Source organism: Salvelinus sp. IW2-2015, linkage group LG33 (assembly GCF_002910315.2).
Source record: "Salvelinus sp. IW2-2015 linkage group LG33, ASM291031v2, whole genome shotgun sequence".
NCBI classification, from domain to species: Eukaryota; Metazoa; Chordata; class Actinopteri; order Salmoniformes; family Salmonidae; genus Salvelinus; species Salvelinus sp. IW2-2015.
Window position 1 is genome coordinate 30,589,159 of NC_036872.1, and position 15,689 is coordinate 30,604,847.

General features: G+C 44.6%; 1 protein-coding gene across 1 annotated transcript in view; it reads left to right on the forward strand.

Annotated features, from left to right (window-relative positions):
* The window catches only part of LOC111957566 (protein patched homolog 1-like), an 87,562-nt gene that overhangs the window by 61,777 nt on the left and 10,096 nt on the right, over positions 1-15,689 (forward strand). Inside the window, 3 exon segments of the mRNA XM_070437089.1 lie at positions 2,153-2,433; positions 11,266-11,403; positions 11,657-11,799. Coding sequence (XP_070293190.1) covers positions 2,153-2,433; positions 11,266-11,403; positions 11,657-11,799 — 562 coding nt within the window.

Consider the following 15,689-nt stretch of genomic DNA (forward strand, 5'->3'; position numbering starts at 1 on the left):
GGTATAATATATTATAGGGTGGTGAGTATTAAGATATTAAAGTGGGTGTGGTGGGTATAATACACTGCTCAAAAAAATAAAGGAACACTTAAACAACACAATGTAACTCCAAAGTCAATCACACTTCTGTGGAAATCAAACTGTCCACTTAGGAAGCAACACTGATTGACAATAAATTTTCACATGCTGTTGTGCAAATGGAATAACCAACAGGTAGAAATTATAGGCAATTAGCAAGACACCCCCAATAAAGGAGTGGTTCTGCAGGTGGTGACCACAGACCACTTCTCAGTTCCTATGCTTCCTGGCTGATGTTTTGGTCACTTTTGAATGCTGGCGGTGCCTCACTCTAGTGGTAGCATGAGACGGAGTCTACAACCCACACAAGTGGCTCAGGAGTGTGCAGTTCATCCAGGATGGCACATCAAATGCGAGCTGTGGCAAGAAGGTTTGCTGTGTCTGTCAGCGTAGTGTCCAGAGCATGGAGGCGCTACCAGGAGACAGGCCAGTACATCAGGAGACGTGGAGGAGGCCGTAGGAGAGGCAACAACCCAGCAGCAGGACCGCTACCTCCGCCTTTGTGCAAGGAGAGCAGGAGGAGCACTGCCAGAGCCCTGCAAAATGACCTCCAGCAGGCACAAATGTGCATGTGTTGCTCAAACGGTCAGAAACAGACTCCATGAGGGTGGTATATGAGGCCCGAACGTCCACAGGTGGGGGTTGTGCTTACACCCAACACCGTGCAGGACGTTTGGCATTTGCCAGAGAACACCAAGATTGGCAAATTCGCCACTGGCGCCCTGTGCTCTTCACAGATGAAATCAGGTTCACACTGAGCACATGTGACAGACGTGACAGAGTCTGGAGACGCCGTGGAGAACGTTCTGCTGCCTGCAACATCCTCCAGCATGGACCGGTTTGCGGTGGGTCAGTCATGGTGTGGGGTGGCATTTCTTTGGGGGGCCGCACAGCACCTCCATGTGCTCGCCAGAGGTAGCCTGACTGCCATTAGGTACCGAGATGAGATCCTCAGACCCCTTGTGAGACCATATGCTGGTGCGGTTGGCCCTGGGTTCCTCCTAATGCAAGACAATGCTAGACCTCATGTGGCTGGAGTGTGTCAGCAGTTCCCACAAGAGAAGGCATTGATGCTATGGACTGGCCCGCCCGTTCCCCAGACCTGAATCCAATTGAGCACATCTGGGACATCATGTTTCGCTCCATCACCAACGCCACGTTGCACCACAGACTGTCCAGAGAGTTGGCGGATGCTTTAGTCCAGGTCTGGAGGAGATCCCTCAGGAGACCATCCGCCACCTCATCAGGAGCATGCCAGGCGTTGTAGGGAGGTCATACAGGCACGTGGAGGCCACCCACACTACACTGAGTCCTCATTATTGACTTGTTTTTAAGGACATTACATCAAAGTTGGATCAGCCTGTAGTGTGGTTTTCCACTTTAATTTTGAGTGTGACTCCAAATCCAGACCTCCATGGGTTGATAAATTTGATTTCCATTGATCATTTTTGTGTGATTTTGTTGTCAGCACATTCAACTATGTAAAGAAAAAAGTATTTAATAATAATATTTCATTCATTCAGATCTAGGATGTGTTATTTTAGTGTTCCCTTTATTTTTTTGAGCAGTGTATATTATAGTGTGGTGAGGTGGGTGTAACATTTTTATAAAGTGGTGTTGTGGGTATAAGGAAGCAGAGGGCACATGACATGACATGGGGAGAATGACGTAAGTTTAGAACATGTGTCTTGGCAATGTTGCAATAGTCATAACAAACCAAACGTTGTGTGTGTGGGAGAGAGATAGGTAATGGTGATGATTCAGGTTGTAATTACAGAGTATCAACTTCAGGCCTGATACTCTGCTGTCATTAGCCCGTCACTAGGCTGAGACTGGAGAGAATGGATCCCCCCCACCCACACACACACGCACTCTTACACGCACACATACAGTATATGACATGTCAGTCCCTACCAAGGCTCATGGGACCACGTTCCAGCTCTGCCCACCAGCCAGTCCTAATATTAATTTGTGTAGTGAGGCAAAGTGAGTTGGTGCTGAGACCTGGTGTACTTGTTTGAACTCTACCATACCTGCACCTTTTCAAAACCTCTACCCCCCTCTCTCTGTCTAGTTCCTGCTGCCGAGCCCATCGAATATGCACAGTTTCCATTCTACCTCAACGGGCTCCGCGAGACCCCCCAGTTTGTGGAGGCCATCGAGTCGGTGCGAGCCATCTGCAGTAACTACAGCCGCCAGGGCCTACCCAGCTACCCCAACGGCTACCCCTTCCTCTTCTGGGAGCAGTACGTAGGCCTCAGACACTGGCTGCTGCTCTCCATCAGCGTGGTGCTAGCCTGCACCTTCCTCGTCTGTGCCCTCTTTCTGCTCAACCCCTGGACTGCCGGCATCATCGTGAGTACACACAGGCTAACGCAGAGAGATACACACACACTCAGAGAGATGCACACACAGATGCATACAGCCACCCTTTGCCTTGACGACAGCTTTATACACTCTTGGTATTCTCTCAACCAGCTTCACCTGGAATGCTTTTCCAATAGTCTTGAAGGAGTTCTCACATATGCTGAGCACTTGTTGGCAGCTTTTCCTTCACTCTGCGGTACAACTCATCCCAAACCATCTCAATTGGGTTGAGGTCAGGTGATTGTGGAGGCCAGGTCATCTGATGTAGCACTCCATCACTTTCCCTCTTGGTCAAATAGCCCTTACACAGCCTGAAGGTGTGTTGGGTGATTGTCCTGTTGAAAAATAAATGATAGTCCCACTAAGCGCAAACCAGACGGGAAGGCGTATCGTTGCAGAATGCTGTGGTAGCAATGCTGGTTAAGTGTACCTTGAATTCTAAATAAATCACTGACAATGCCACCAGCAAAGCACCATCACACCATTGGTTACTACATGATTCCATATGTGTTATTACATGGTTTGATGTCATCACTATTATTCTACAATGTAGAAAATAGTAAAAATAAAGAAAAACCCTTGAATGAGTAGGTGTGTCCAAAATGTAGACTGGTACTGTATATATGAATAAAAAAATAAGAAATTACCAAAGTTACAATAGATTGCCATACATTTTCTGTTAATTACCCAAATTCCTGAAATTTTCGGTAATTTAGGTAAATTACCAGTAGCTTTGCAACCCTACTCATGTGAATGCACACACACACACACACACACATTCTAAAGCGGCATTTGTTTTGCATTGAATACATGGGCAAAATGTGTGTTGACATCATATATCAGTATAAAGTCCATTTTCATAAATCTGTCAGATTAGAATCCTGTAAAAAGAGACTTCCTTATTACAGAACATTCCAATCCATCAGTTTTAAACCTCCACTCCCATACACTGTGTGACTGTGGGAGTGTGGAGAGGAGAGAGAGGAAGGCAGGAAGGAGAGAAGTGGTGAGTGGAGGAGGGAGGAGAGGAGAGGGAAGGGAGGACAGCAGTGGTGAGTGGAGGAGAGGGAAAGGAGGAGAGGAGTGGTGAGGAGAGGAGAGGAGTGGTGAGTGGAGGCGAGGGAAGGGAGGACAAGGGAGGAGAGGGAAGGAAGGATAGGAGTGGTGAGTGGAGGAGAGGGAAGGAAGGAGAAGGGTGGTGAGTGGAGGAGAAAGGAATGGAGGAATAGTGAGTGGAGGAGAGGGACGGGAGGAGAGGAGTGGTAAAGGGAGGAGAAGGAAGGAGAGGGAAGGGAGGAGAGGAGTGGGGAGGGGAGGAGAGATGGGAGGCAAGTAGTGGTGAGGGAAGGGAAGGGAAGGGAGGAGAAGAGAGACGGGGAGTGGAGGAGAGGAGAGGAGATCATGCTGCTGTGTTTTTCTAGCCCAGTCCTGTCCCAGTGTTTATCTTGTGCTGTTGTGTTTAGTCTAATCTGTCTCTCCCAGAAACTGACCTAAAATAAATGGGGATAGGACACAAGTTACCCAAGCAACCCCCACTCCCACCTAAAATACAGCCATTTCCCTATTTCTCTCCTACACATGTGCTGTAGGAGTTTGCAGTGATACACACATACACACACATGCACTCACAGAGTTAATTTGGAAAGTATTTTTTCCTAATTTGGAAAGACCTTTTCCACATTTTGTTACATAACAACCCAATTCTAAAATGCATTAAAAAAAATCTCTGCAATCTACACACAATACCCCATAATGACAAAGTGAAAACAGTTTTATAGAAKATTTTGCATAATTATTATTTACATAAGGTGCATCTTGTTTCCGTTGATCATCCTTGAGATGTTTCTACAACTTGATTGGAGTKRACCTGTGGTGAATTCAATTGATTGGACATGATTTGGAAAGGCACACATCTGTCTATATAAAGGTCCACAGTTGACAGTGCATGATCAGAGCAAAAWCCAAGCCATGAGGTCGAAGGAATTGTCCTTAGAGCTCCGAGACAGGATTGTTTCGAGGCACAGATCTGGGGAAKGGTACCAAAAKYTMTCTGCAGCATTGAAGGTCCCCAAYAACACAGTGGCCTCCATCWTTCTTAAATGGAAGACGTTTGGAAKCACCAAGACTRTTCRTAGAGCTGGCCGCCCGGCCAAACAGAGCAATCAGGGGAGAAGGGCCTTGGTCAGGGAGGTGACCAAGAACCTGATGGTCAATCTGACAGTGCTCCAGAGTGTGTCTGTGGAGATGGGAGAACCTTTCAGTAGGACAACCATCTCTGCAGAACTCCACCAATCAGGCCTTTATGGTAGAGTGGCCAGACGGAAGCTAGTCCTCAGTAAAATGCACATGACAGCCCGCTTGGAGTTTGCCAAAAGGCACCTAAAGGACTCTCTGACCATAAGAATCAAGTCTGATGAAACCAAGATTGAAGTCTTTGGCCTGAATGCCAAGCGTCACGTCTGGAGGAAAGCTGGCACCATCCCTACGGTGAAGCAATGTGGTGGCAGCATGATATGGGGATGTTTTTCAGCAGCAGGGACTGGGAGACTAGTCAGGATCGAGGGAAAGATGAACAGAGCAAAGTACAGAGAGATCCTTGATGAAAACCTGCTCCAGAGCGCTCTGAACCTCAGACTGGGGCAAAGGTTCACCTTCCAACAGGACAATGACCCTAAGCATACAGCCAAGAATACGCAGGAATGGCTTGGGGACAAGTCTCTGAATGTCCTTGAGTGGCCCAGCCAGAGCCCGGACTTGAACCAGATCGAACATCTCTGGAGAGACATGAAAATAGCTGTGCAGCGACGCTCCCCATCCAACCTGACAGAGCTTGACAGGATCTGCAGAGAACAATGGGAGAAGCCAATCTTGTAGTGTCATACCCAAGAATAGTTGAGGCTGTAACCACTGCCAAAGTTGCTTCAACAAAGTACTGAGTAAAGTGTCTGAAAACTTATGTAAATGTAATATTTCAGTATTTTAATACATTTGCAAAAATTTCTATAAATCWGTTTTTGCTTTGTCATTATTTTATTTATTGGGAGTCCCATAGGGCGGCGCACAATTAACKCAGCATCGTCCGGGCCGTCATTGTAAATAAGAATTTCTTCTTAACTGACTTGCCTAGTTAAATAAAGGTTACACACACACCACACTGACCAATAAGTTATTTTGTTGGCATCTACATATGTCCCCATTACCAGTAAAACATAATCACGTTTCATTCTTAACCAGGAGTTCAATGGAACACCATTTGGGTCTTTGCGTGTCAAAAAAGATACATGTCAAATAACACTATTTGATGTGTATCAGAAGTTGCGGTCGGAACAAARGATGCTTTATTACCAATGCAGTATTGTAAACGGATTGTTCGTGGCCGGTGTTTGCTTGTTTGCAGACTTTTTGTACAGCTTTGACAGTGCTACTGTATCTTTTTTGACATGCAAAGACCCAAACGGCATTCCATAGTAGTTATGTCGTGAAGCTAATAGAAGTGACGCTATTATTGTGTAACTCCGGTAGGGCAACATCTGAAAAATAGCGCACTTGGTAGTGTGTACCGGTGCTCGACCAGTCGGCGAAAGCCAACATCACCCACGACAGAGAACGGTTGATTGTCAAGGGCAATGAATTCCATTATCTTGGCTTTAATGGATTTCACCTTTGAGTTGTCTCACTGAAATGTTCTTACTCTTTCAAATGATTGCTCGACTTGATGACTGCTCGATCCACACAGCAGACATTGTGGGCTAGGTTAGGAATGCTGTGTTGCACGTGTAGCGCAAAATTTTACGTGGCATCATTACGTCCTGTACCTACGTTATATAGGTATGCACGGTAGCTTTGACATCGTTTTTTCACTTCGCCGTTAAACTAGACATCGTGCCGATACCGATGTTCGCATTTTTAGCTAATATCGTCCGATTCTGATATGTTCACCGATATATCGTGCATCCCTAGCTGAACCTGTTTTTAATTCTTATTTTCTTTATGGGAGCGTGTTTTTTTTAAATACCACTGGACATGTTTTTTTTTAAAAGGTCCAAGCTGATTCTATATCATTTTACAGAGGCCAGTTCATGAAGGAAGGCTTGCTCATTAAAGTTTTTTAGCAAGCGTCTATGACAAATCAGGACAGGTCGTTTCACTGAGCAGCCATTACGAACACAGGCTGTAAAACAGTGATCACTAAGGTCATTAAAGAAAAAACCAGACTGGTACCTATCAGGATTATTTGTGAGGATACATCGAGGAGAGTAGCCTTTTCTGGGTGTTTGGAGTCATACCTTGTGGGATTGGTAATAATCTGAGAAAGATTTAGGGAGTCCCATTGCTTTAGGACTTGGTCAGGTGGTTTAAGCATGTCCCAGCATGTCCCAGTTTAGGTCACCTAAAATTCAGYCTTAGTGTAAGGGGCCAGGAGTACAGGCCGGTGCTGATGGAGGACAATAGCACCCAGCAACAGTCAACAAAGAGCTATTTGGAAGTTTAATGCTTAAAACCAGCAAATTACATTTTTGGGGGACAGACTTAGTGGAGACAACTGGCGCACTGAAGGGGATCCTTGGTAAAGATTGCCACTCCCCCACCTTTGGAAGATATGTCTTGCCGAAAAAGGTTATAACAATAAAGGTTAACATTATTCAGTATTCATAACACTATTCCTTAACCACATCTCAGTAATGACCGACACATCTGGATTGGAGCTGTGAACCCGCACTTTCAATTGATACATTTTAGGTAATAAGCTTCTAGTGTTAACGTGCAGAAACCCAGGCTTTTACGAGAGCAGAAATCAGTGAAGCAGATATCAGAGTACAATTCAGAATTGGGGCTAGCAACAGTAAATGGGCCAGGGTATACATGCACATTTCCAGATATCATCAACAGTAACACAATCAATGCACGGCAGAGGACAGGGAGAGCTCTGCAGTGCTGATTTTTGACATCTGAATGTGCATCAGATTGCAACAAGATCATATTGTACAGAAATTTAATCGGGTAGCATGAAAAAAAAGCCGGCGAGAGGTGGTTAGAATAGGATGGAGGCCAAAAGTCTGTGTAACCAATAGTCAGCATCCTGAGTGTGGGAACAAACATAGTCTGTCCCACGGTTGGGTGAAGAAAGTTTGTAGTCAACAAAGTATGCAGGAGTCATGAGGCAAATAGCAAAATGAACATATATTTTTTTTAAAATTATAATAACGACTTGGGGCTAGCCATTGTAAGTTCAGAGTCACTCGCCCTACAGGGCGTGTGTGCTGGAGGCAAGCGAAAGCTTGGAAGAGATAGGTGAAAGTGGCTGAGGTACCTGTACCAGACCGGGGGAGCAGGCAGGGCAGACGTGAACAGAGGGGGGGGGGGGGGGGGGTGTTGGAGGTACCTGTACAGACAGGGGAGACAGGCCAGGGCAGACAGTGAACAGAGCGGGGGGAGTGTGGTGGAGGTACCTGTACCAGACCGGGGGAGACAGGCCAGGGCAGACAGTGAACAGAGGGGGGGGGGGGGTGTGGTGGAGGTACCTGTACCAGACAGGGGAGACAGGCAGGGCAGACAGTGAACAGAGCGGGGGGAGTGGGGACGGTACTGACAGGCCAGGCAGACAGCAGGGCAGACAGTGAACAGAGGGGGGGGGGGGTACCTGTACCAGACAGGGGGAGACAGGCCAGGGCAGACAGTGAACAGACAGGGGGAGACAGGCCAGGGCAGACAGTGAACAGATCGCCAGGTGGAATCCAAGCAGCAGTGCAGCATTCAACAGGAGTAGGTGTCACACCCACTTGGGAGAAGCTTTCTTGTAGAAAATGCCAGTGAATGGTCTTTGAACAGCAGGAGGGGGCTTCAGTGGACGCTTCAAAGACTCCTGCCACTTGTTGGGGTATTATGGGGTATTGTGTGTAGATCGATGAGGGAAAAAACAACAATTTAATTCATTTTAGAATAAGGCTGCAACATAAAAAGTCAAGGGGTCTGAATACTTTCCGAATGCACTGCATACTGTACAATAAATGTCAATATACCTGGTAAAATAATGGTTACTTAACAGTTTTCAGCATGACAGGGCCCATACAATAATCTTTAGAATTTTCCCGAATTCTGTTTTCTGTTTTATTTTTCCCGGTTTTGAATTTCTTTCTGTTTTTTTCCTCTCAATAATACAATTATTCATAGAGAAACAATGAAAATGGATGTTCTGAATCCATGTCAATGCTTAAATCACATCAGAATAAAATGTTTTAGGTCTGAGGGGAAAACGAACACATTTGCATTTTAAAGGGTAAATCCCCTTTAATTGCGCATCTAGCAAGAGAGGAATATGTTGATCTAGCGTTTCTGTTGTTAGGCCTACTGCTGCAGCACATGCCAGATTTTGTAAAACAATGGCCACTCAATTGATACAAATAATCATGATATAGTTCTGCCATGTAAGCCTACTTTGTACTTAACATTTCATTTAGAAGGTTATTGGGGAAAGTATTTCTGTCTACCCTAAAATATTCAGTTGTTATGTATAGTATATGTGTTTTATTTGATGACTATCATTTCATTCCAAGTCATCATCTCATCTCTATAGAGCCTCTGTCTATGCTGCCTGACAAAATCACTTTTTTAGTAGTTCTTCAAAGTAAATAAGGCATGTGACTGCTGAATATCATCCATAAATCACCCAGATCATGCATTTTCAGGTATAGATATCTTGCAAAGCAACTTCTCTCTATCCCTGTCCATCATACATTCTTCTGTCTCTTTTCTCCATTTCTGCCTGACACCAAACAGACAGACAGGGGCAATATTGCTGGGAATTAAATGGCAGATATTGTGTTACGTTTGGCTTTTTAAGCCAGTAGTGGTTAACCAGGTGTGGGATAATGTCAATGTGGCTTTTTATTGGGTAGTAGCCGGGAGCTTTATGTTTATGACAGTTTGCAATGGAACAAATGGGAAAAATGCATGTACTTTCAGAATTGCTTGGCGAGCTACTCATAGGTGTGCTACGATCTACCTGTTGGAAACCCCTGCTCTAGGTTTACAAACCAAATAAATGACAAGTTATGGCGGTGCTTCAAGTTGATCCATTTGCTTTGTCCAGACCAGGCCACCAGTATCCTACCTTACACCCCCTATCCCCTGCGTCCTAACCCCCGTAGCCAAACCCTCACCCCTGCCCTTACCCCTTACCCCCAGCTACAGGCCACACACACTAGTGATGACTTTGACTCCAGGTATCAATTTGTTAAAAACTATGTATATAATCGCTTTTTGCTAGGTCTGGTATTTGTCATCCTATAGCTTATTTTCCATCTTCTTTTTAAATAGTGAACCAACATTTTTTCAGCACTTATTTCCATTACTGATCAAAACACATTTTCTCATGATCTCTCTTGTCTGTCTGCAGCAGACATATAGTGAGCATTATGCTTGGAACATAAAATTGCAATAAAATCGCAGTATCAAATCAAAATGTATTGTACTGTGATGTCTCTGGCAATTCCAAGCCCTAACACACACACACACACACACACACACACGTTTTGTTCTTCTTTTCTTGTGGGGACCTAAAGTACATTTCCATTCAAAATCCTATTTTCCCTAACCCGTAACCCAAAACCTAAACCTAGCTCCTAAGCCTAAACCTAACCACTAATCCCTTACCCTAACCCTAATTCTAACCCTCATTTTAACCTTAATCCTAAACCTAACCCCTACATTTAAAATAGCCTTTATCCTAATGGGGACGTGGGAAATGTCCCCACGAGGGAGAATTTTCCTTGTTTTACTATCCTTGTGGGAACTTCTGGGTATTTTAGGTCCCGACAAGTATAGAAGGACCAACCCACACACACAGCCCACACATGTTTTACTGTCTTTTGGATGGGACGTTAAACAGGTGACCTGACTCTCTGTGGTCACTAAATATAACATTGCACTTATTGTAAGAGTAGGGGTGTTAACCCTGGTGTCGTGGGTAAATTCCCAATCTGTCCCTTATACCATCAAGGCCGCTTAATCATCCCCAGCTTCCAATTGGCTCATTCATCTCCTCTCTCCTGTAACTATTCCCCAGGTCTTTGCTGTAAATGAGAATGTGGTCTCAGTCAACTTACCTGGTAAAATAAAACATCCTTGAGGGGACCCAAAATAGATTTCCATTCAAAATGCTATTTTCCCTAAACCTAACCTTTACCTTAACCTCTAACCCTAAACTCTTACCTCTAAACCCTAAGCCTAATTGTCACGCCCTGACCATAGTTTGCATTGTATGTTTTGTTTGGTCAGGGTGTGATATGAGTGGGCATTCTATGTTGTATGTCTAGTTTGTCTGTTTTATGTGTTTGGCCTGCTATGGTTCTCAATCAGAGGCAGGTGTTAGTCGTTGTCTCTGATTGGGAGCCATATTTAGGTAGCCTGTTTTGTCTTTGTGGGTTGTGGGTCATTGTTCCTGTTTTCTGTGTCTCTGTGTATGTCACCAGACAGGACTGTTTCGTTTCGTGTTATTCTCGTTTATCGTTAGTTTGTTGTTTTGTTKGAGTATTCGGTTTTCATTAAAAGGAATATGAGTACTCACTACGCTGCATCTTGGTCCTCCTCTCTTTCTCCTAACGACGAGCGTTACACTAATGGCCTTTGTCCTCATGAGGATGTGGTTCCTGGTTCGATGGAGAATTTTCCTTGTTTTACTATCCTTGTGGGGACTTAGGATGATTTTGTCTCTGATGACCGTGGAGATGTTTGAATTCATGCTGGGGTTGTTCCCTGGGTTAAAACTGAAGATGGTCTCTAATGGTCAATAACGGTTGTGTTGCGGTCTGTCTGTTTCAGGTCCTGGTCCTGTCTCTGATGACCGTGGAGCTGTTTGGTATGATGGGGCTGATAGGGATCAAGCTCAGTGCTGTTCCTGTGGTCATCCTCATCGCCTCTGTCGGCATAGGAGTAGAGTTCACTGTACATGTTGCTCTAGTGAGTACACACACACACACACACACTATCTTTTACTATCCTTGTGGGGACCTAAAATCCTATTTTCTATAAACCCTAACCCAAAACACCCTAACCATAGCATAACCCTAACTGTAAACCTAACCCCTAAGCCTAAAATAGCTTAACATACACACACACACACACACACACACAAAGTGTTTTGTATATTTACAAATTACATTATAGTTTTTCTGATGAGTTGTGTGTGTGTGTGTGCTTGTGTACGTTGCAGGCGTTCCTCACAGCGATAGGGGACCGTAACAGACGGGCAGTGCTGGCGTTAGAACACATGTTCGCTCCGGTTTTGGACGGAGCCTTCTCTACTCTACTAGGAGTCCTCATGCTAGCAGGCTCTGAGTTTGACTTCATCGTCAGGTGAGTGGGACCAGTTGTGGAACACACGCACACTCTCTCACACACACATACAGTACACACGCACATGAACACATACACTCATGCACACAGACTACATGCACACTCAAATACACATGCACACACTCATGGAAWGAGACTCATACTCTCTCACACACTCAATCTCTCACACTCTCTACAAGTAAAGCACAAAACAATTTGACATAAACAATTGCATTTATAAAAAAAAATGCCAGCAAAAGCCTGATAGAAATGAATTTATATGAATGCTGTAAGTACAGACATTGTTTGCTCACTGGGAAATGAATATCAAACTAGTCAGTAACAACTGTGTGGATTTTGTGACAGCAACTATGTGAGCTTCATGTCCTGGGGTTTCCTGTGATCTTCTATGTAGAAGAACCCCTTACACTATTATAGACACTGTCCTGTGGGTTACTATGATCTTCTATGTAGAAGAACCCCTTACACTATTATAGACACTGTCCTGTGGGTTACTATGATCTTCTATGTAGAAGAACCCCTTACACTATTATAGACACTGTCCTGTGGGTTACTATGATCTTCTATGTAGAAGAACCCCTTACCTTCTAAAAACTATTGTGGAGCTTGTGAGCGTTATAAAGCAAAACATGTTACATGTGCGTGTTCGCTCAAACCAATCGCATTCTACAGACACTTTTGTAAAACAAGGGCTCCTTCAGGATCTGTCKTTCTCTCACAAACACCGCTCTAGTTCAGCCCCAATCACACAGACTAATGTTGGGTATTTATGGATGCAGAAGAAATGGACGAATCCAATGGTACAGAAGTCTGTAGCTCAAACACACAATGTTTAAAGGGGATTAGAAGTCCAAAAGGTACCGGTGTTACGGTGACCCTCTTAACCAAAGTCCCAGAATGGCACTTGATCCAGATAGCTAAACTCAGCTACTGCTCTGTTCAATCATTCACTATCATTACATTTGACATTTCTTACGTAGAAAATTGTCAGAGGCAGCCATGTATGCATTAATGAATCAATTATACAATCGTACATTTGACTTAGTTTTTACCAATCTAACAACATAATGGTAATCATTTATTTTAATGGTAAATCTCCATTGATAAACTGGGTGAATCAATATGTATTCTAGGCCTATTTACATGAATGCATTTTCAATACGAGTGTGCGCATACATTGAGTTATTGAGCTTGTTTTGGCTGATTTCAGAGGATAGAGATCACAGACAATCTGTTTCCCTTCAATTTTGAGACTTATTTTATTGTACTGCTCATCATCATTTGCAGAGAAGTGGCTTATTTGATAAAAGTGTGCGGGGAGGGGGGGGTAGTGAATTGATGTTGGCTTCAGCTGTCAGCTAGCAACGAACGTTAGCCTACAAAGCTGGGAGATACTGGTATCTTCTTGCATTGTAAGGTGTTCTAACCTGTATGGACGTTATTTTGCAAGCAGTAATGAACAGTTTCAACATTTCTACCTGCCGGTGTCACATTATTCAAGTGTGTTATCTTCTGTGGTGTTTCTGTGGTGTTTCTGTGGCTTTCTGTGGCGTCAGTCGAGCGTTAAGGCTGTGCCTGAGCCTGCATGTCACACAGGAATCTACCTGAAACACCACTCATCCGTGAAGGCCGCTTTTCCCCCCATCCCTTTCTACTCTCCCCCCTCTCTCCCCCCCGCTCTCTCCCCCCCGCTCTCTCGCTCTCGCTCTCGCTCTCTCTCTCTCTCTTTCTCTCTCAGACACACACACTTCAATGCTACTGTAGTTGAGGGGAAGGATGGGAGAAATGCAAATGAAAACTAACACGGGGGAGATGTGAGACAAGGTTCCTATTATTAAGTGCTAAGCATATTGGCTCTAAATTAAACATGTTCATTGGTAGCACTACTGCTCCCAGTGTTTTTTTTAAAGTTAGGAGCACTACATGAAATTTAGGAGCACCAGAAAAGAAGAYGATTTCAATTGATTGAGATACGGCCTACAGTATATTGGGCCTCTACATTTGAAGCACATGTGGTGCACTAGAAATGAATATGTAACACTGTAAAGGCATTTTTCCCATTGAGATGCATTAAATTGAAAATTGTACACTGTCTCTTTAAAAATGTCGGATTTGTGATAAGGACATGCAAGAGATCTCTCATTCATTGATCGCTATGACCATGAATCTCCTGAAGAACCTTTCCCTTTCATTCTGTGCCCCAAAGGGTTTGGTTACACTGGTAAAGTTACCAGGTTGTTAGCTAGCTAGCCAATGACGGTACATGACTGAACAAAGTGTAAACAAATGGTTAACGATGTAAAATYCAATCCCGGCGATCTGCTATAGCAGGGGTACTCAAGTACTATTTAAGAGATCCGGTCACACATTTCCTAAACGGCAAAGGTCCGGATGGATATCATCATTTATCGGCGTAGTAACAAACCCACACGTCGCAACCCATGCGACCCCAAACTGTTCGTACCCCTCTCAAACTGTTCATTCCCACAATTCTCCACATTTTGCATAGGGCTGTGATATTTTTTTGTCTGTTTTAAATCTAATTTCCTGCAATTCTACACATTTGTCCATGTCTTACATGTGTTTATATGATACCCGGGGTTGAAGCACGGCTATTATTTGTATTATTATTTTTTTTTGTAGTCGAGGCCTGCAGTCCACCAGTTGGGTATGGGGGCGCTATAGAATGATACAAATGTTAAGGTGGTTATATGGGTCAGATCTTTTTACCTGGTTGGGTTACAAGCAAGCCGTTTTCGTTGTAGTAATGGTGCAACCATGACGCTATCGAATCTGCACCCACTTTTTTCTCTAGGGCACTTGGAAACAATGGTACAGCGTAACCTTATCATTAAAACAATCATTATCTGGGAGATCTGTTCCCTAGTCTCACAGTGGGTGCTCCCAAAATAAAACTCCTGGTCACACAGCAAAATATTTTGTTGCATATGCGACCAAGTTGATCGCACTTTAGAGCCGTAGCTAAGCATATCTTGGAACAGTGTCTAGGTTATGTCTGCAGACTACTGTCTTAAGTAGCCATTAAGGAGGAAGTTTTGTAAGGTGGGTGATCTATCTCTTTAAGCAAATAGGGCCATCTCCACCCATGTGGTCTGGAAACACACACCGCCCTGCTCCCTGACCTTGTTATCATGGGGGTCAACGATGGCGTGCTTAGGAGTGAGAGTGCACACACACACTAACCCTTCTCTCCTCATCTCCTCTGGTCCACTTAGTCTCAGTCTCTGTCTCAGGCTATTTGAAGTCTGCGGTATTCTGTGCCTGAAGACTGCAGAATAACAACACAGCCAACTCCTATTTTTCTTTTCATGCCGAAATAAATGTTTCCCTGACTTTCCTTGTCAACCCCTCAAATGTTTTCACTACAAACAGCTCCAGCGCGGTGTTTGTGTATGTGGGTGCTTGTGTGTGTGTTTCAGTGTAGATGTGGCTTTAAACCAAGGCAGAAACTCTGTGAGTTCAGCTACTTTCCCCGTCTTCGTGTCGAGAGAGGCCAACAGCGAGGAGAGGGGGCAAAGGGAGAGAAGCGAGGAGAGGGGGCAAAGGGAGATGAAGAGAGGAGATGGGCAAAGAGAAGAGAGGAGAGGGGGCAAAAGAAGAGAGGAGTGAAGGAGGGAGAGAGGAGAAGGGGAGAGCGAGGAGAGGGGGAAAGGGAGAGGAGAATGGGAAAGGGGGAGGACATGGGGAAGGGAGAGAGGAGTTTGAGGGGAGGGGAAGGGAGAGAGGAGTTTGAGGAGAGGGCGGGGGAAAGGGAGAGAGGATAGGGGAGAGAGGATAGTGGGAAAGGGAGAGAGGAGAAGTGGAAAGGAAGAGGAGAGAGGAAAGGGAGAGAGGAGAGAATCGGGGGAAAGGGAGGAAGAGTGGAGAGA